We start from the raw sequence: 21361 nt of genomic DNA on the forward strand, positions 1-21361 counted from the left end.
AAAAGAATTGGGAGGGTCACGCATAATTTTATTTAAAGTTGTACGTAGTTGATTAAGAAATGAAAATCACAGGATGAAATTTTAAGTTCTTGACCTCTTTTGATATTTAAAATATTCACATATGAAAGATTTTTACCAAGAAGGTACTGTAGTCATTTCTTATAGTAATATATTCCCTTTTCCAGGAAAGGTTTATGAAAGCTTGTTCATGATGCAATGGTGTATATTTGAACTTTCATTTAATAAGCGATTCAACTTTTCTCCTGTCTTTATTTTATATATTTATAAGACAGGGTTTCACTGTAGCTTTTGAGGCTGTCCTGGAGACCTCTTGTAGACCAGGCTGGCCTCGAACTCACCTGCCTCTGCCTCTTGAGTTCTGGGATTAAAGGCGAGTGCAATCACCGGCTGTCCTGTCTTATCTCTCTAAGAGATATTGTTACAATTTCTGACCTTTCTTGATTCTTTCTTGTTTGTTTGGCTACTTGCTTATTTATTTATTTATTTATTTATTCATTCATTCATTCATTCATTCATTCATTCATTCATTTATTTGGAGACAGTTTCTCAGGTTGTTCCCTGGCTGTCCTGGAACTCAGAGATCCACCTGCCTCTGCCTCCTAAAGAAAAAAAGAAGTATTTCCTTGGAAAATATTTTCTTGGAAGCTTTTTTTTTTTAATGTAGTCACTTTATGTAAAAATATTCCTAACTTTATAAATCTATCAGTGTTGCATTAGGAGGTTTGTTGACTGTGGTTTATGGTGTCTTTTTTATTTTATAGGTTTGTTTAATGCTTTTGATGAAAATCGTGACAATCACATAGATTTTAAAGAGATATCCTGTGGATTATCAGCCTGCTGCAGGGGCCCCCTTGCTGAAAGACAGAAATGTAAGTGTGATAGATAGTATCTGCAGACTGTCAGATTATGTAAAGACAGAATTAACCTTCACCCTTGCATCGTCATTTTTGGATTAAGGATTGAGTTTCTTAACTATCATGTTGGCAAATAGTAATCTTATAATTCGTGATTTAGTGAGTTCTGTCTAAGGAAGCAACAATAATCTATTCTTTAGTACTTACTAGGATATAGTTTGGGATATTTTCTGTTATTAATAGGATTGGTTTTCCTGGAAAATCTGAAATTCATAATTAATCAATAATAAATGATAAAAAAATATTTGAAACAGGGTATTAACTTGGACTGACCTGGCACGCTTGACCTTCCTTTCTCAGCATCTTGAATGATAGAATTGCAGGTGTGAGCCACCATGTGTAACTGAAAATTTTAAATATTAGGAAATAATTCTGTAAAATATTTTGCATTTTAATTTGAAGCATAGCTCATTCTGTCATTTATATATAATATTCTATTTGCAAGATGAGATTTGTAATTGGACATATTTTAGTAAATACTAAATTGATATTTTTATATAAAATGGTCTTAAAACATAATTTATGAGCATAAATATATTACATTAATAAATCTTAACCATAGTTGAGGAAGTGTGACAGTTTACTTGGGATTTAGCACAGAATATATTTATGAAGGTTCATTATCTTTTTGATTTCTTAAAAATAGAGCTTTTTACAAATATTAGGAGTGTTTATAAAGGGATTTTTGTTTGGTTTGGTTGGTTTTTGGTTTTGGTTTTTTGAGACAGGGTTTTTCTGTTCTGGAACTGTTCTCTGACTCTTCTGGAACTCTGTAGACAGGCTAGCCTCAAAGAGATCTTCCCGCTCTTCCTTCTGAGTGCTGGGATTAAAGGTTTGTGCCACTGTGCTCAGTTTATAAAAGGATATTTTTAAATTTAAATTTCTTTGTTATTCATTATTCCAGATTGGTTTTATGACAGATTGTTTCTTATTAAAATCTGGTTGGTTGGTATGTTGAGACAAGATTCTAATGTGTAGCTCAGGATAGTCTTGAACTTACAGAGGTCTGCCTGCTGCCTCTTATATGCTAAAATTAAAGGCATGTACCAACACACCCAACAGTTATTTTTCATTGAAATTTAATGTCTTTAAGGAGAGTTTAAGTTTTGGCTCAGTGATGTGGCTTGATGGGCAAGAAAACTTGCCACTAAGGGGAAGAAGAAAATTGACTCCTACAAGTTGTCCTCGGACGTCTACATATGCATTTAAATACACACACTAGGTAAATAAATAACAATTTTTAAAATAATTTTTATGAGCCAAGAGGTGGTGGCACACGCCTTTAATCTCAGCACTCGGGAGGCAGAGGCAGGTGAATCTCTGTGAGTTTGAGGCCAGTCTGCTCTATAAGAGCTAGCTCTATCTACAGCAAATCCAGTATCAAACAAACAAAAAAAAGAACTAATTTATGGGGCTGAAGAGGTAGCTCAGAGATTAAGAGCACTGGTTGCTCTTCCAGAGGTCCTGAGTCCAATTCCCAGCATCCACATGATGGATGACAACCATCTGTAATGGGATCTGGCACCCTCTTCTGGCATGAAGGCAAACATGCAGGCAGAACACTATATATTAAATAAATAAAATCTTTTAATAGATAAATAAATAATTTTTATTTTACATTTTCTTTCTCTTTTTTCTTTTTCTTTTTTTTTGGTTACTGATCAGCCAGAAGTTAACAAACTCAGAATTATTCATTTAGAATTAATGTGGTAATTGTCTAATTTCTACATTGTTGTATATAAACTTTACTAAAGAGTTATACTTGACAAAGTATTAAATATAAATTAGATTTTTTTTGACAGGTTAAATAGAAGTTAGGATTCTAATTCTCAGTGTAGATGGGAATTTTAAGCACAGGAGAAATAGCCCTTCAGGGATCAGTCTTGGATATGAGAAACTAACTAAAGGGAGGGGATAATTGACTGAATGCAAATACTAACCTAAGGGAGGGGATGTGGATGTAGCTGAGTGCAAACAAAAGCATATGCATAGAATTACCAGGGCTCAGGTTTGATTGAACAGCTCCAGGCTGAAGAAAGATTAAAAAATTTGCCTTGCCTCTTGAAAACCAATATAAGGTTATGCTTCTTACAGAATGACTTAACCCTTTCTTTCCAGTGTATAAGAATGGTAGCTCCTCTGAATTTGACTGATGGTTGGGTCTCTTTAACCTGTGTGGTGATTTAGAGACAGTCATAAGATCTATTCACAAAATTATGTATATTACAATAATGGTAATAATCATAATAATAATGCTAGCTAGATGATGGTGGTAGACACCTTTAATACCAGCACTTAGGAGGGAGAGACAAGCGCATCTCTGAGTTCGAGGCCAGCCTGGTCTACAGAGTATGTTCCAGGACAGGCTCCAAAGCAACAGAGAAACCCTGTCTCAAACAAACAAACAAATAATGATAATGCTATAGAATAGTCTACTCCCGATGGGAACTGCTCTAGAACATACTGGCTTGAGAAATTAAGTAGTTGTAGAGGGTAGTTTCTAATGAAATGTATCGTGTTTCAGAATTTAAAAGTGATTTCCTTTCCTAAGAGTTTTTTTGTCATTAGTTTGCTTCAAGGTGTTTGATGTTGACCGTGATGGAGTTCTGTCCAGGGTTGAACTGAAAGACATGGTGGTTGCACTTTTGGAGGTCTGGAAAGATAACCGCACTGATGATATTCCTGTAAGTTCTCTTTGTAGTTTGATTGATTTTTGAGACAGGGTTTTAATGTTACCAAGGCAGGTATGTAGTGTGCCCCATGTCCTGCTAAGTTCTGATTGTTTACAAGGAAGATGGAGTGAATGTTTGAGAAGAAATTTTTAAAAAGCTTAATTTTTTATATATGAGGGGATTAAAAATTATACACACTACTCTCTTGGATTTCTTTTTAAAGGAATTACATATGGCTCTGTCGGACATTGTAGAAGACATATTGAATGCACATGATACCACAAAGGTGAGACTAGCTATGAGTAATTCATTTTTTTCTAAAAATACTGTATGCTCTAATCAAAATGTGTCATTTATATGTATGGTCAAATGACTCTTCTGCATTCCAGATACCCAATTATCTGGACCTGTGGTTAAAATATCTTCACATCATCTCTAAAGATAGCCCATTCCATCTTCAAACAGCAGCTCAGTGAAGGCTAATACATGTGTTAAGTAGAGACTTCCGTTGATAGCCTTTTGTAGTTTTCATTTCTTCCATTTAATAAGTTACGAAGAGGACAGCTTTATAGTGAATAAAGGAAACTAAACAGTGTATTTAGCATGGCTCTAGTGTGTCAGACTTAAGAACAGAAGAAAAGCTAACAGTGGTAGACATAGAGGTTGTGATTTTTGGGGTGATTAGATTAACTGGGAAGAACCATGAAGATAGCTGAGGCCATGGATTTACAAATAATAACTCAAATTATTTAGTTTGGTAAGACTTATTGGTAGTACCATAACAGATTTATTTACTTCTGTAGCTTGTTTTAAAATTTTAACTGTTTATCTCTGTGAAATTAAAAATAATTTATATATGTGAAGTACATTTGAAATGATTTGAATATTTTCAAATACTGACATATACTTAGTAGCAGACTGGTAAATTATCAGCCATAATGATGTTATAAAATTGAGGTTTAGAAAAAATAATTAAGTCAGTTATTTTCTTGATTCAATCACAGAAGAAATGATATTCCCATTAACTGTAGAAACAAATGATGATGGCCGGGCGGTGGTGGCGCACGCCTTTAATCCCAGCACTCGGGAGGCAGAGGCAGGCGGATCTCTGGGAGTTCGAGGCCAGCCTGGTCTACAAGAGCTAGTTCCGGCACAGGCACGAAAGCTACAGAGAAACCCTGTCTCGAAAAACAAAACAAAAAAAGAAGAAGAAACAAATGATGATATATTTTTTCAGGGCTGAAAGTCTACTTATCAATTTAATCTTCCCTGTTTATTCACCTTTTCTGTCAAACTAAGGTGTCCACTTCTGTTTGGTATGTGTAAGAATAAAAACCTAGAGAAGGAACTATTAGAAATTGCTTTTTAGTTTGGTTATGATGGCTCACACCTGTGATCCCATTACTTAGAAGTCTGACATAGGAGAGCAGGATTAAGAGTTCTAGGCTACATAGTAAAACCTCATTAATTAAAAGATGATAGAATGGTTATGGCACACACCTTTAATCCCAGCACTCAGAAGGCAGAGGCAGATAAATCTCTGAGTTGAGTCCAGCCTGGTCTACAGAGAGAGTTCTAGGACAATCAGCTCTTGGAAAAACAAAAGAAAAAAGAAATTGCTTTGTATAGAGATGCAGTTTAAACACTTTCCTTTAGGGTCTTACAAATACACAAGTATTGCTATCTATGGCTAGAAAGATGGCTCAGCAATTAAAAGTATATACTGCTCTTGCAAAGGATCCATATTTAGCTCATAACTACCTGTATACTCCAGTTACTTACTCCCCTCTTCTGTACTTTGTACACACACACACAGAGGGTGGGGGGTGAAAACACATTATATAATTTAAAAAAGAGCAGGTTGGAGAGATGACTCAGTAATTAAAAACAATGGCTGCTCTTCCCAAGATACTTGATTTGATTTCCAGTGACCCACACCTGACTGCAAATCCAGTACCGAGGGATGATGCTTGCGGCTTCATCACGCACCCATGTGGTGTACAGACAGACATACAGACAAAACACTCATACACATTAAAAATAATAATAATAAGTACCTTTTTTTTCTTTTGGTTGTTTTGAAATAAGGTTTCTCTGTGTAGCCCTGGCTGTTCTGAAATTCTCTCTGTAGACCAAGCTGGCCTCAAACTTGGTGATCTGCCTGTCTCTGCCTCCTAGTGCTGGGATTAAAAGCCTGTGCTGCCACTGCCCTGAATAAGTACTGTATTTTTATGTTAAATGAAGTTTAATATTTCTGGCTTCAGTGACCATTTAGCAGATTGTTTAGCTACTCAAGTCTCCATGTAACCATGATAATAAAATAGTGACAGTTTAGGATAGAACTTGGGTATTTTGCTGATTCACTGGTACTATATACTATGCATATATGATATCTCACTATTTATCTAAGACATCTATTATTGATGTTGTTCTTTATTTTTTGAGAAAGGATTTCACTATTTGTATCCCAGGCTGGTATCAAACTCTCTGGGTATCCAAGAATGGCCTCAAACTCCTGATTCTTCTGCTTCTACTTCCCAAGTGCTGAAATTACAGATCCATGTCACTGTGTGCAGGTTATTTCCAAAGTCGTATTGGAGAAAGGAAATTGTTCATAAATGCTTTGTTTCCACTGACTGCCTGAATAAAATTATAGGGTTTTTTTTTTACCATTTGTAATTACTTATAAAATGATACTAATTGTCATGCTTCTTGTGTGAACCCTACCATATGTATATTATTAGTTTGCTTTCAAAAAATATGATTTTTTTTTCTAGTGCTGTAATAAGTGACATTTATTGACAGGATCAGCTTAAATGTCTCTCTTTCAGATGGGCCATCTTACTCTGGAAGACTATCAGATCTGGAGTGTGAAAAATGTTCTTGCCAATGAGTTTTTGAATCTCCTCTTCCAGGTATGTTTAAGGCAAATGACAGATTTGGGAGGGTGCCTTCCGTCATGTGCCTGTATTAGTGAAGAAATGGAAATTGGTCTTTTCTTGACAGCTGATGCCTGGTTGTTATAGATCTAAAACATACACTACTCTGTTACTGGAGATTTGGAAGTTAACCTCCATTTAAAAAAAAAATCCACACTACTTAGTTAAATTTCCTCAGGTAACAATTGATAATTCACCAGTTAAACCAATGTTAATTCAGTTCCCATTTAAAAAGTAGATTTTATATAAATCACATCAAATATTACTCAGACTAATCATTGGTCCCACTAGTAAAGTTTGAATATTCTTTCTTTTTCCCTAGGTATGCCACATAGTTCTGGGGTTAAGACCAGCTACTCCAGAAGAAGAAGGACAAATTATTAGGTAATTTTATAGTTTCGTGGGGTTTTTATTACATAGCTGAAATTTCTACGTCTGAAATACATTAGTTACAAGGAACAATTTGTGTTGCTTTGATTATTAAAGTAAAGCTATTTTTAAAAATTACATGTAGAGGCCTGCATGGTGGCCCACACCTTTAATCCCAAGACATCTTCCTAGCGAAGGAACTAGATTAATTTAAAAGTCAGATTCTGTTTAACTTTAAAGTTGTACTGGGGCAGGGATGTCAGTCACTGGTAGAAAACTTACAGTCTACTGTAATTACTAAAAGAATTTTCAGAGCAGCAAGATAAAATCAACTTGTCATAATGGGAGAACATCACTAAGAGTAGCCAACTTTTCCATCAAAAAGTATAGAATTCAGAATTAAGAAGGGTAGAAAAAACCAACTAAGAATTTTATATCCAATAAAATACTCTATTTAAAATGATTTGGATAGTAGTAGGGGAGGAGATAAATTGAAAGTAGGAAGGAAAAAGAAATTATTTGGATTTGCATTTGATTTTTAGATGTGACTCCAAAAGCATTCTCTTACAAAGTAACTTAGACTTCCTCACAACCTAAAACTTCTTTATATGAAAGACAGCCTACAAAGTGAAAGGCAATATTAAAAAACTGTAGCTTCCATAAGCCTTCATTAGCCAGAATGTATAAGGAGAGGCTACAGCTCGACAACAAAAAGATAACTGTTTGAAATATAGAGAACAGGCAACTCCTTTAGCAGTTGCCACCAGAGGGACAGTCAAAAAACATCTAGGGAGTACTGTATGAGGCAGTGACATCTGTGTGCAGCTGTGCCCTTGACCACTATCACCTGACTGGATTTCTAAAGCCCTGGGTTTGCCCTATGGTTTCTGTACACATGCAATGACGTGAGTGCATGCAAGAATACATACATACACACTCATGCTTGCTTGCATGCATGCACAATAATAGATGTTTTTAAGTTTCCTTGGAGGGAAAAATGAGAGTGTGATTTGTCTCAGTTGTCTTAGAGCAGTTGAATATCCTCAAGTATATTTTTTAAAATGCAAGACAGTCCATGTCATTATCAATTATAGCAAGGATCCTTGTGGCTGGATTTTATTATCTGATATCAATTTGGAGTTTTATTTAAAGAGCTGTAGGTAGTCGGGCAGTAGTAGTACATGCCTTTAATCCCAGCACCTGGATGCAGAGGATAGAGAACACTGAGTTCAAGGGCAGCCTGGTCCACAAATCAAGTTCCAGCACAGCCAGGGTTACACAGAGAACTCTGTTTTGATGACACAAAACAAATTGTATGTAACAAGTGATTTTTATGACTTTGATCAGTATAATCTTTATATTTTTCAGATTACCTAATGGATCATAATAAAACTTATAAATGTGTCTTCAGTTAATGAGCTTGATATTTTGTTTTGTTAGCTATTCTTATAACACATGTCTGTGTGAGATATAACTTAAAATACAGAGAACTACAAGTGGTTATATAATGTTTTCATTGCATCAGTGGACATGTGTCTCATTAGAGATATTCAGTCTCCAGACACATGGAAAGATGAACAATATAATTAGTTATTAAAAGAATAAAATCAAAACCACAATGAAATTCTGATTCTTACCACTAGGATAGTTTTAAATTGTTGTTATTTTAAATTTATTTTTACTAGCATACGAAGAGTTTTTATTATGGTATTTTTCAAACAATTTTTACTGCATCATACTTTTTTGTGAGGACGGGAATGTGATGGGGCATGTATGGCAGTCACAGGACAACTTATGGGACTCTTCCTATCCTGTAAGTCACTGTTGTATTACCATGAGAAATACCATGACTAAGGCAACTGTGGAAGCATTTAACTGGGGGCTTCCTTTCAGTTTCAGAGAGTTAGTTCCATGATCACCTTGTCAGCAAGCTTTGGCAGCAGCGGTAACTGACACCTTACATCCTGATCCAAGGCAGCAAGTAAAGAAAAGGCAAAAGACTGGGTCTGGTATAGGCTTTTCAGATCTCAAAGCTGACTCCTAGTGACATATCACCAACAAAGATGTGTCTCCTAATCCTTTCCTAATAATTCCATTAACCAGAGACCAAACATTCAAACATGAGCTATGAGAGCCATTCTCATTCACAGTTACCCGTTGACTAGAATACTGGCCAACAAACTCAAGGAATCTACCTGTTTACATACAACCTTTTTGCTTGGATTTTAAGCATGCAGTACTACACCTGGCTTTTACATAGTGCTGGATCTGAAGTCAGGCCCTTGTACTTGTGGGTTAAGCACTTTCCCACTTAGCCATCTTTCCAGCCCCAACAGTGTTTATGAATGATGCTTCGCTATGGCCTGTAACTATTGAAATTGACTTTCTGGTAGAACAGTGTTCCACTACACTAATTGCAATAGTGGCAGTCTTTGCTGAGTACATCTTTGTGTTTTGTGTTTTTCTGTTTTGAAATTTCTAATGAAAGAGACAGTAATTCCAGTGACAAATTACAGTCTTGCCTTTAATTTCACACAATTTCTTTTTATACATTGGATTTCTTTTGTATGTACAGAGGATGGTTAGAACGAGAAAGCAGGTATGGTCTGCAGCCAGGACACAATTGGTTTATCATCTCCATGCAGTGGTGGCAACAGTGGAAAGAATATGTCAAATACGTGAGTTAAATTCCTATCTATATAAATTTTATAGTAACATTTTCAACTCTATCAGATTGTAGAAGTATTACCTAGTAATAAAACATACCAACTTGGACCAAGACTTAAAAGGAAAGAAAATGAGTATTTGTAAAAATTGTATATATGCATTTCTACACAAATTTCTTCCCTTATCATCAACCCTATGAAAAAGGAGGTGCCTATTTATGTTACCCACTCTATATGTCATAGAATTCTCCTCTCTCTATGAGCGAAGAGGTTATATTTCTTTTACTTGTGAGGAATTTGTTCCTGAGAGAAAAATAAACCTGGTTATCTTTTCAGTGTAGACCTGGGATTCAGTGTAGCAACTGGTTTCTAAAATAACATGTTGTCAGTATGTTACTTGCATTGTCCTTCGCCTTTTACATTAAAAAATTGGGAGAGAGGCTGGGTGGTGGTATCCTACACCTTTAGTTCCAGTGCTTGAGAGCTAGAGGTGGGTGTATCTCTGTGAGTCTAGTCTACATAGGGAGTTCCGGGACAGCCAGGACCACATAAAGAAACCTTGTCTCAAAAAAAGAAAAGAAAAATTTGAGGAAATTAGTAAGAAGTGTTAATTTCTTATATAAGAAACTTCATTTCAGCTGAGCATAGTTATCCATACTTGTAAGTCTGCACTCAGGAAGTAGATCTTATTTAAGTTCAGTTTGCTGTTCTGAAGGTTGAGCTTTAGTGCCTCACACAGTAGACAAGCACACTGCCATTTGGCTACATTCCTAGCCCATGTGTTTTCCAATATAAAACATAAACATCAAACATGGAGTGTAGTGTTTCTCAATGAATAAATATATGTAGACTTCAGGGACCTGTTGGCAAATAATGTTGAATGTAGTAGACAAATGGGAATCTCTTTTTTTGTTTTTGTTTGTTTTTTCCAGACAGGGTTTCTCTATGTAGCCTTGGCTATCCTGGAACTCAACTCTGTAGTCAAGGCTGGCCTTGAACTCCCTGCCTCCCAAGTGCTAGGATTAAAGGCATGGACCACCACCACTGCCCAGCACCTACTTGTTTCTTAGTTCCATTTGCCTGGAATAGTCTTTTACATCCTTTTTACCCTAAGATAGTATCTGTCCTCAATGGTGAGTTGTGTTTCTTGGAGGCAGAAGAAAGATGAATCCTGTTTTATAAGCCAATCTGCGAGACTTTGTCTTTTTTTAGGGAATTGAGACTATATCGAGAGTTATTGTTGAACAATATTTTTTAATTCCTGACATTTTGTTGTAGTACTGGTGTTTTTTTTCCCCACCTCTTCTGTTATTACTCCTTCTGTCCTCTTGGTGTGGTTAACCTTCTCTTCAGATTGAAGTATCCTTCTGGTATCCTCTGTAGATCTAACTTGGTGAACATAAATTTCTTAAATTTGTTTTTATCATGAATTGTTCTTCTCCTTTGATTTTGAATGTTTTGCTGTATGTGGTAATCAGTGCCTTTCAGACCTTGTTTATGTGGTACAGTCTTTCTCAGTGTACTGTTGAGTATATTGTATGTATTATATGAATATATTATGGGCATTGTGTATATGTGTGTATATACATATTCATTCTCCCCTTAAGGAAGTAAAATTTAATTATATAGTAAATGGTTTTAGCAACTCACAATGATAAAAATTAATTGTTTTTAAGAACTAGAAAGATGGTTCAGTGGTTAAGAGCTCTAATTGCTCTACCAGAGAACTCAGGTTCAATTCCTAGGACCCACATAGCAGTTTACAACCTTCTGTAACTCCAGTTCCAGGGGTTTCAGCACCCTCTTCTGGCCTCTGAGGGCACCAGGCACACACATGATACATAGACACATGGAGGCAAAACACCCACGTATGTCCTAAGGAGGCTCAGCCCCCTCAGAAACTGTATTAATTAAGTCACTGCTTGGCCCATTAGCTCTAGTTTCTTATTGGTTAACTCTTACATCTTAATTTAACCCATCTCCATTAATCTGTGCATCTCCACGAGGTCGTGGCTTACCAGCAAAGTTTTAGCATGTCTGTCTTCAGCACATCTGTCTTCAGCGGCAGCTCCATGGATTCTCTGTGACTCTGCCCTTCTTCCTCCCAGAATTCAGTTTAGTTTTCCCTGCCTAGCTAAGTTCTGCCCTGCTATAGGTCCAAAGCAGTTTCTTTACTCATTAATGGTAATCATAGTATACAGAGGGGAATCCCACATCACATGTACATAAAACACAATAGAATAAGTTAAAAATAATTCCTTAAAAGCTACAGTTACGTGTAGAATGTTATATTTGTCTTATTTTTTATGATTTTAGGATGCCAACCCTGTTGTGATTGAGCCATCATCAGTTCTAAATGGGGGAAAATTTTCATTTGGAATAGCAGCACATTCTATGGAGCAGGGAGAAGATAGAATCAGTAACAACCTCAGTTATATGAATACCACAGAAGAAAAATACTCAGACAACATTTCTTCTGCATCTGAAGCCTCAGAGTCTACTGGCAGTGGTAAATATGTCTCCCATGGGGCTTAATAATGTTTTTGATACAGGTTCTCAAGTAACCCAGACTAGTCTTGATCTTGCTTTGTAGCTGAGGAGGACCTGGAACTTCTCCTGGAACTTCCTAAGTACTGGGATTACCACACCACACCACTCGTGATTATTCTCTCTGAGTCTGCTTTTGTGGGCACAGTGTTGTAAGGAGAGGGCCCCTTGTTCGTCCTGGCTGCCTGGCTACCTGGCTACCTTACACCTGAAATAACCACACAGAAACTGTATTAAAACACTGCTTGGCCATTAGCTCTAACTTCTTATTGGCTAACTCTTACATATTAGTTTAACCCATCTCCATTAATCTGTGTATCGCCACATGGCAGTGGCTTACCAGAGATTCTAACTGGTGTTCATCTCAGGCGGAGGATCCATGGCTTCTCTGACTCTGCCCTTCTTCCTCTCAGCATTCAGTTCTGTTTTCTTCACCTACCTTAGTTCCACCATATCAACTAGGCCAAGGCAGTTTCTTTATTCATTAACCAATGAAAGCAACACACAAACAGAAGGAACTCTACACCAGAACAGTATCAATATCAGGCTTCCATTCAAAGAAATATATTTTGAATAAAATAGTCAGTTATAAAATTCTTGAGTGTATTCTTGGTTTTTAAGTAAACATAATCTCTCACTATGAAAGTCCTTTCATTTTTCATTAGCCAAGCCATATTGCTATTTAATGCTTTGCCAATAAATTCAGTCTAGTGAATACAGATTTTTAAGAAAATAAAATTATCCGTATCCAGAACTCCTTAATCACAAACGTGCCTTCATTGGATTAGAATCTTGGTATTAGATTGTTTTAACACTTCAGCCCAGAAGTTTGAGATTTATTTTGTTAAAATACTATATATTAATAATACTTACCATAATTCCCTTCTGTCCTTTGTACTTATCTAAAACTTAATGGTTCTATACTTACAAGGAAGATACTTTAGTACTACTATAATTCAACTTGAGAATCATTCCTCTTAATTGCTGATAAAATACTAAAACCCTCAAACATTTTCTCTGCCATTATTTTCTCTTCTGACATTTTCTTCCTTTTTCTGTGGGAGTAGTAAGCACACTGGCAGAACTAGCATTTCCTTCATTCTATTACTTCCCTCCCTGTCTGACATGACAGAAGTCATTTAGTGGTCCTAGAAGTATTGTGATCTGCTTTAACACCACATTTCACTCTCATATTTTTCTCCATCATCCTTTCTTTTTCTATTTGAGTCCAGGTTCTGATGTGTATTTTACTATATAACATTATTACCCATAGGATGAGTAGTACCATGAATAGAAGTTTGCAAAGCAGTTGGTAATTAGAATGTTTACAGAAGATTGACATGTAGTTGAGAGTTGAAATATCTTAAAATACTATCAGGTTCAAACTGCCATTATTAGGCATTTTTCTCTGTCTTTTTCTGTTATAAAGATCATGACTTCTTTTTAAATAGCTATATTAAGAAAACAGGCACTGAGTGTGGTAACACTCAACCCCCTTTAAAGGGAATAGAAGGCAGGTGAATATCTGAGATCAAGGCCAGCCTGATCTATATAATGTGAGTGCCTGGCTAGCCAGAGATATACACACCTTGACTCAGAGATAGGGAAAAGGAGAGGAACAGAGGTTTAGAGGCTTCCTATTGCTGTTTTTGCCAAGAATATTTGGAATGATGCTTGCAGAAAGAATTTTAGGGAGTGAAAACACAACTACTTGGCCTGTAATTCTCATTATAAATTATTGTATAGTCTAGGAAGATGTTCAGATGTTTATTTGGTAAAAACTTGTATTCTAATTCTATTATTGTCTTTTATCTAGAAAGAATACATCTGTCCTTCTTATCTTCTATATTTATCAAAATGTAAAACTTGAGTAACATACCAGGATAAGAGCATTAACAAAATACATTGACATTTGGATTTATATATTTAAGCCTGTGTATATAGAAAAAACAAAAATAAGGTCTGGAGCATACTGGCTGCTCTTCCAGAGAACTGAGGTTCAAATCCCAACACCCACATGGCAACTCCTAACTATCTGTAACCTCAATTTCAGGGGATCTGACACCCTCACACTAATGCACATAAAATAAAGTTAAATAGAAATAAATTAAAAAGAAGGTACAGTCATTTTCTGAAGAAAAAAACTAAAAATCGCTTCACTGGGCTGTGATGGCTTATGCCTTTAATCCTAGCACTTGGGAGGCAGAGACAGGTGGATCTCTGTGAGTTCGAGGCCAACCTGGTCTATGGAGTGAGTTCCAGGACAACCAAAGCTGTTACACAGTGAAACCCTGTCTCAAAAAAACAAAAACACTAAAATTAAGAAACTATCATTATTGTTTTGTTTTGTTTCTTGATAGGCTTTCTGTATTCTGGCACACCAGGGGCAGATATGTGCTTTGCAAGGCAACATAATACTTCTGACAATAACAACCAGTGTTTACTAGGAGCCAATGGGAATATCCTTTTGCACCTTAATCCTCAGAAGCCAGGAGCTATTGATAACCAGCCACTAGTAACTCAAGAACCAGTAAAGGTAGGTGTTTGACATCAGACTTTCAAATTGTTCTCTTCCAAATAGCCATTAAATTTCAAAGGTTTTAGCATAAAGAAAAGCATTGTAGTTCATTTAAATTAGCCTGTCATAGGCATGATGTCATCTCATAGTACTTCTCTATGAGAGAGGATATGCTCTACAGCCCAGGCTGACCTGGAACTCAAGAGGATTCACCTGCCTCTGCCTCCTAAATGCTGGTGCTAAATGCCTACACCACCCTACCCACCCAGAGTTCCTTTCTTAAATAGTTCACTGAAAAGTAAAACTTAAAAATCTCTGCCAAAATCCCATTTTCTGGGTTCGGGATGTAACTCAGTTAACTTGTTTACAGAATAGGAGCCACCAAGAATCACAGACGAATAAATTTATTTCCAGCAATATGAAACTAGGAAATAATATTAATTTGTTCTATGTCTACATTTTTTTGATGTATAAGAGACTATAAAATTAAAAACAATACTTAAATTTCATTTTTTTCTAAGGCTACATCATTAACACTAGAAGGAGGACGATTAAAACGGACTCCACAGCTAATCCATGGAAGAGATTATGAAATGGTCCCAGAACCTGTATGGAGAGCACTTTATCATTGGTATGGAGCAAACCTGGCCCTCCCTCGACCAGTAAGTATCCTAATAGTGCCTTATGTAAGAAGTAGTCATAGAAGGATGTGTGTGTGTGTGCGTGGAGTATGAAGGCCAGAGTTTGATATTCACTTTTCTGTGTGAATTTCCCTAGTCACAATTTAATTCTTACCTTGTGGTAGCACAGTACTTGAAACCTGTTCAAATTAATTGAAAAATAACTTTAGGTTCCTTTACATTTTATGTATTCAATTAATATTTAGGTAATATTTAAGGTTTTGGAAAGGTATTAAATGCAATCATATTATTTCCCTCCATGTTTTTTCCTTCCTCTAATTCCTCCCACCACCTTCCACTCTACTCCAAACTCTTGGCCTCTTCCTCCCCAGTTGTTATTTACAGACACGTATGTGCACAGGTGTGTGCTCACACACACACACACACACACACACACACACACACACACACACACACACACACAAATATATATACGGTAGTCCATTCAGTGTTGCATGTGCAAGGTTTCAAGGCTGACTGACCTGGGTGTTAAATAACCAATTAGGGGCCTCTTCCATGGGGAAAGACTACTTCTCCCTCTCTGAGCATTTCTTTGTTGCCTATAGTTTTTTGCCTAGGGGTGGGGCTGCTTGAGTATTTCCCTTTCCATGTTCGCATGCCTTGGTGTTGTCCTTAGTTAGATCTTGTTTAGGCAGCTGAACTGTTGAGATTCCATGGATGATGTTTCCTTGAGCAGTTGAGATTTCTTTGTAATGGTTTGTCTGTTTTGAAGAGAAGCTATTGAGTGTTGAAAACTAAAACTAAACTCACATCTGAGATTTGGAGGGTTTTGTTTTGGTTTGGTTTTTTATACTTAATTTTGTTTTTAAATGAAAGGTGGGATAAAAATGTCCATAAATTCTAATCTTGAAAGATTAATTTAGGAGCAGAAACCTGAGCGTATTCAAATCTATGTAGCTTGAATGTAGGAGTAAGCTACTAAAATACAGGTAGTGAATTTATTGAATATTTTAAAATTAATGTCAGAGCTTGGAATGGTGACACATGCCTTTTGTTGTTTTTTGGTTTTGGTTTTTTTGTGTGTGTGTGTTTTTGTTTGTTTGTTTGTTTGTTTTTGAGACAGCGTTTCTCTGTAGCTTTGGAGCCTGTCCTGGAACTAGCTCTTGTAGACCAAACTGGCCTCTAACTCAGAGATTCGCCTGTCTCTGCCTCCTGAGTGCTGGGATTAAAGGTGTGTGACACATGACTAGTATACCAATACTCAAGGGTCATAGGTTCAGGGCAGCCTACTATATAGAGCAACACTGTCTTTAAGAGGACCTTAGGTTAAGGTCTAGAGAGAATTGCTCAGTGGTTAGAGTACTGGCTGATCTTGCAAAAGAACTTGGGTTTGATTCCTAGCACCTACATGGTGGCTGACATCTATCTGACACTTCAGTTCCAGGGGACCTGACAGTCTCTTCTGTGGATACCAGATACACATGTGGTGTGTATACATTTATGCTGGCAAAAGCCCATACATATGGGGTCTGGAGTGATGACTTAGTGATTAAGAACACTGGCTTATCTTCTAGAGGATCTGAGTTTGATCTAAAATACACATATATCTCAACCATTCTTAAACTCCAGCTCCAGAGGATTCCCTCTTTGAGCCTTCAAGGACACTGTACTCATGTGGTAACAGACATACATGCAGGTAAAACACCCATACACACAAAATCCCTCCCGAGTCTTGGGATTAAAGGCGTGCGCCACCACCGCCCAGCTGAGACATAATCTTTTTACATAGCCCTGGCTAGTCTGGAACTCACTATGTAGACCATATTGACCTGTCACTCACAGAGATACACCCGCCTCAGCCTCCTGAATGCTGAGGTTCAAGTGTGTACCACCACACCCAGCTTAAAAAAAAATTTGTTTTTTAGACAGGGTTTCTCTGTGTGTCCCTGGCTGTCCTGGAACTGGCTTTATAGATCAGGTTGTCCTCTAACTCAGAGAGATCCTCTGCCTCCTGCCTCTGCCTCCTGAGTGCTAGTGTTTAAAGGCATGTGCCACCACTGCCCAGCTTAAAAAAAATTTTTAAGGAATGTATATATGTTAATTTCTTTTAAAAAACATGCTCATAAAGTAAAAATAACTTTCAAAAATGCACCAAGAGGGGCTAAAGAAATGGTTCAGAGTTTATAAGAACACTTACTGTTCTTTCAGAAGACCTAGGTTTGGTTCCTTGTACCAACATGACAGGTAACAGTCATTTTTATCTCCAGGTTCAGGGGATCTAGTGCCCTCTCATATCCTCTACAGACAATAGGCACACATGTGATGCACATACATATAAACGAGCAAAACACTCATAAGATCAATAAATTATAAAACTTTTTAATAGAACCTTAAGTTTGACTAAAAGGGTTTTGGTTTTTAGAGTTATCACTACTTTTTAAATCTTTTACAAAAATAGGTAATCAAGAATAGCAAGACGGACATCCCAGAACTAGAATTATTTCCTCGCTATCTTCTCTTCCTTCGACAGCAGCCAGCCACACGGACTCAGCAGTCTAACATCTGGGTGAATATGGGTATGATGAGCCTGAGAATGTTTCCTCAGCACTTGCCTAGAGGTAACTTAAGAATGCAGCAAGAATGCCATGCATTTCCTTAAAAATAAATGGAAAATCACATTGCTCAAAGTCTGGTGCCACTGTGCTAATATATGCCCTTTGCTTTCATACAGAATCAGTAAATCACTGTGAGCTTAGATCTGTGGTCATGCACAAGATTGGATGGGACAGAGGCAAACTCTTAGGTGCAAACTAAGGTTTATTTTCTTTTATAGTTTGTAAGTTTATGAAAATAGCAAATAGAATAGATTTTACTTAATTTTCTTCAGTTAAGCCATTGTAAATTGTTGTTATCCCTAAGATGCAGTTCACCAATCATTGACTAATCTTTTTAATCTTACTCAAATTTATTGACATAATTAATCCCTTATGAGCTACTTTTATTTTAACAAAACGAGAAGCATTTATTGTACTAGCTAAGAACATTTTGTAAGAGACATAATACACATAATACATTTGCTTTGGTTTTGAGGAAGTTTTTTTGTGGTTGCATTCTGGTGGGGTTTTTTTGTTTGTTTTGTTGTTGTTTCCTTTTTGATAGTGTTGATAAATGTTCGGCCTAGGCCCCTATGTGTGCTAGATAGATGTTCTATCTATCACTTAGTCACATCTCTAGCCCAATATTGTGGCTTTGAGAAATGCCAAGCTATCCCTCAACAAAGGGGGGAAAAAAACAAAAACAAATCTATCAAAATCTTACACACGTCCTCAGCCTGTTTCTGATGACACACACCTTTAATCCCAGTGTTCTAGAATCAGAGGCAGGTGGCTCTCTCTCAGTTCAAGGCCAGCCTGGTTGCATAGCTATTTTCAGGCCAACCAACGCCAGGGAGTGAGTCCCTATCTCAAGGTGGATGGAAGGATGGAAGGATGGATGGATGGGTTTCTCGTAGCTTTGGAGCCTGTTCAGGAACTTGCTCTGTAGACCACACTGGCTTTGAACTCACAGAGATCTACCTAATTCTGTTTCCTGAGGCTGGGATTAAAGGCATGCACTGCCACCATCTGGCAAAATGTTCCTCTTAATATATAACATGAATAAGGTTCTCCTTTGATTCTAAACTAAGTTAAATTTTATTGATGAAGAATATTTACGTATTTTCCCTTGCAAATATTTGAAATTATTCTTCAGTTTAAAAAAAAAGGAATAGATTTGAGCTGGCTAGATGGCTCCCAAAGTTATCTGCTTTGATTCAAACCTAAGTTAAATTTTATTGGTGGAGAATATTTATGTATTTTCCCTCGCAAATATTTGAAATTACTCTTCAGTTTAAAAAAAAATAGAGAGAGGCTGGAGAGGTGGCTCAGAGGTTAAGAGCACTAGCTGCTCTTCTAGAGGTCCTGAGTTCAATTCCCAGCACCCACATGGTGGCTCACAACCATCTATAATGAGATCTGATGCCCTCTTCTGGCATGCAGACTTACATGCAGGCAGAACATTGTATACGTAATAAATGAATAGATGAATAAATAAACAAATAAACAAACGAACTTTAAAAAAATAGATTTGAGCTGGCTAGCTGGCTCCATGAGTTACTTGTGACCAAGCCTGACAACCCTGAGTTTGATCCCCAGACTCACATGGTGAAAGGAGAGAACTGACTCCTACAAGTTGTTCTCTGACCTTTACACGCACACTTGGTACACCTGCACGCACACACAGCACACACAGATACTAAGTAATGTAAAGTAAAATTTTAAACTTAATTTGTCAATTGAACGTCTTGAACTATGTTTAAGTTGTTAGAATGTTATGACTATCTGTAAACCCCGTGTAAGTACTAGCTCTCTTTTGAATTTTCCTTAAAAGGGGGCTGGAGAAATGACTCCATGGTTAAAATCATTTGTTGGTCCTGCTCAGGCTGTAATGGTTTAAGTAAAATGCTGCAGGTTCCCAAGCAGCAACAGACAGCAGGTCCTGAAACCACAGCAGGCCACGAGGGTCCCAGGCAGGAAGCTGCCTGGTAGGTGAGAGACCTTGATGGATAAGCACGCCATGCGGAGTGCAGTTGGAAATTGAATATTTATTTAGTGGGTTATGAAAGGGAAGGGAAGAGAAGAGTGAGACAGAGAGATTGAGAGATTGAGATGGAAAGGAAGGACTCTGACTTCAGGCAGACAGTAAGATCTGCCTGCCTCTGCAGTGGATGGGGGAGGGAGTGGGCGGGGCTTGTCTTTTAAAGGGACAGAACAGGCCCCAGATTTAGTTCCCAGTGCCCGCATGGTTTCTCATAACCATCCTTAACGCCAGTAGTGCTCCGGGATCTGACACGTCTTTTAACCTCCACAGGCACCAGGCACACATGTACATGCATACTTACACACATAAAATAAAAATAAATAAATCTGGTCTGGAGAAAAGGCTCAATAATTAAGAACACTTACTGCTCTTCCAGAGGACCCAGCTTCAAATTCCCACCCTCCCATGACAGCCTACAGTTGTCTGTGATTCTAGTTCCAAAAGATCCTACACCCTCACACAGGCATACATGAAGGCAAGAACACCATTTTCACATAAAATAAAAATAAGCATATTATTTTAAAAAAATAAATCTTCAAGGAAAATATAAATCTTTTTAAAAGGCTCCCTTCAGATAGTGTATGAAGATGATTCACATATTGTTTCATGACAATTAGAACAAAGCAGTGTTCACTCTTTAACGTTAAAATCACAAACCATGAATAGAATCTTTATGAAACATTCTTTATTTAACTTTCTGGTAAATAGAAATGTTAGCATACCTTCCATGGCACCCATAGCATGTCTTTTTTGATTCTCTTTGAAAGATAACATGAGAGGCAAGATACGTTGTTGCATTTTTAGTAAGTATTCTTAACTCTTGTGCTGATCCTAGATTTTTGCTGCTTCTGTGAATTTCTGATTTGCTGGTTCTCTTCAAAAGCACAAAATTATACATATAAGTGGCTGCCTGCTTAATGAGCTAAACTGTATAGGCTCTGGAACTCAGTTTTCCTTTTTGTGGACTAGGAAAGTGAAGATTGGCTGGGGCAATATGCTTGCCGGGGCTTCTGAATTCTAGAATGGGATAGTGCTGATTCTCCAAATTTGTTTCTTAGTTTGAAATTTTATTCCTGACTAATTATAAAATGAATCATTATTTTGAATTTTATAAAACTGCTTTCTTGCTGTAATCTTAAAACTAATCCTCTGATGTATAATTGAAGAAATCTGTTGTTTTAAGGGTTTTTTTTTTGCTTGCTAATAGATAAATATTTGCTTTGCTATACCTTAAAAAAATCATGGTTGAGTTTTGTTATGCTATACATTGTGTGCTTCTTGGTCAAATACTCAGTTATTAACGATATTCACTAGGCTTTTTAAAAAATTACTTTTTTTGGCCGGGTGGTAATGGTACACACCTTTAGTCCCAGCACTCGGGAGGCAGAGGCAGGTGGATGGATCTCTGTGAGTTCAAGACCAGCCAGTACTAAAAT

At 37.0% G+C, this 21361-nt stretch overlaps 1 protein-coding gene across 3 annotated transcripts in view; it reads left to right on the top strand.

Moving 5' to 3' along the window:
• The window catches only part of Usp32 (ubiquitin specific peptidase 32), a 132663-nt gene that overhangs the window by 63395 nt on the left and 47907 nt on the right, over positions 1-21361 (top strand). The window contains exons 7-17 of one of the 3 annotated variants that reach the window (XM_075991249.1): positions 783-890; positions 3504-3619; positions 3831-3893; positions 6439-6522; positions 6869-6930; positions 9491-9593; positions 11898-12090; positions 14489-14664; positions 15168-15308; positions 17746-17905; positions 20693-20728. In XM_075991249.1, coding sequence (XP_075847364.1) covers positions 783-890; positions 3504-3619; positions 3831-3893; positions 6439-6522; positions 6869-6930; positions 9491-9593; positions 11898-12090; positions 14489-14664; positions 15168-15308; positions 17746-17905; positions 20693-20728 — 1242 coding nt within the window. The remainder of the gene's footprint in view (positions 1-782; positions 891-3503; positions 3620-3830; positions 3894-6438; positions 6523-6868; positions 6931-9490; positions 9594-11897; positions 12091-14488; positions 14665-15167; positions 15309-17745; positions 17906-20692; positions 20729-21361) is intronic. The other 2 variants (XM_075991250.1, XM_075991251.1) reach the window with 2 other exon arrangements.

The sequence above is a fragment of the Microtus pennsylvanicus genome, chromosome 11, assembly GCF_037038515.1.
Source record: "Microtus pennsylvanicus isolate mMicPen1 chromosome 11, mMicPen1.hap1, whole genome shotgun sequence".
Taxonomy (NCBI): domain Eukaryota; kingdom Metazoa; phylum Chordata; class Mammalia; order Rodentia; family Cricetidae; genus Microtus; species Microtus pennsylvanicus.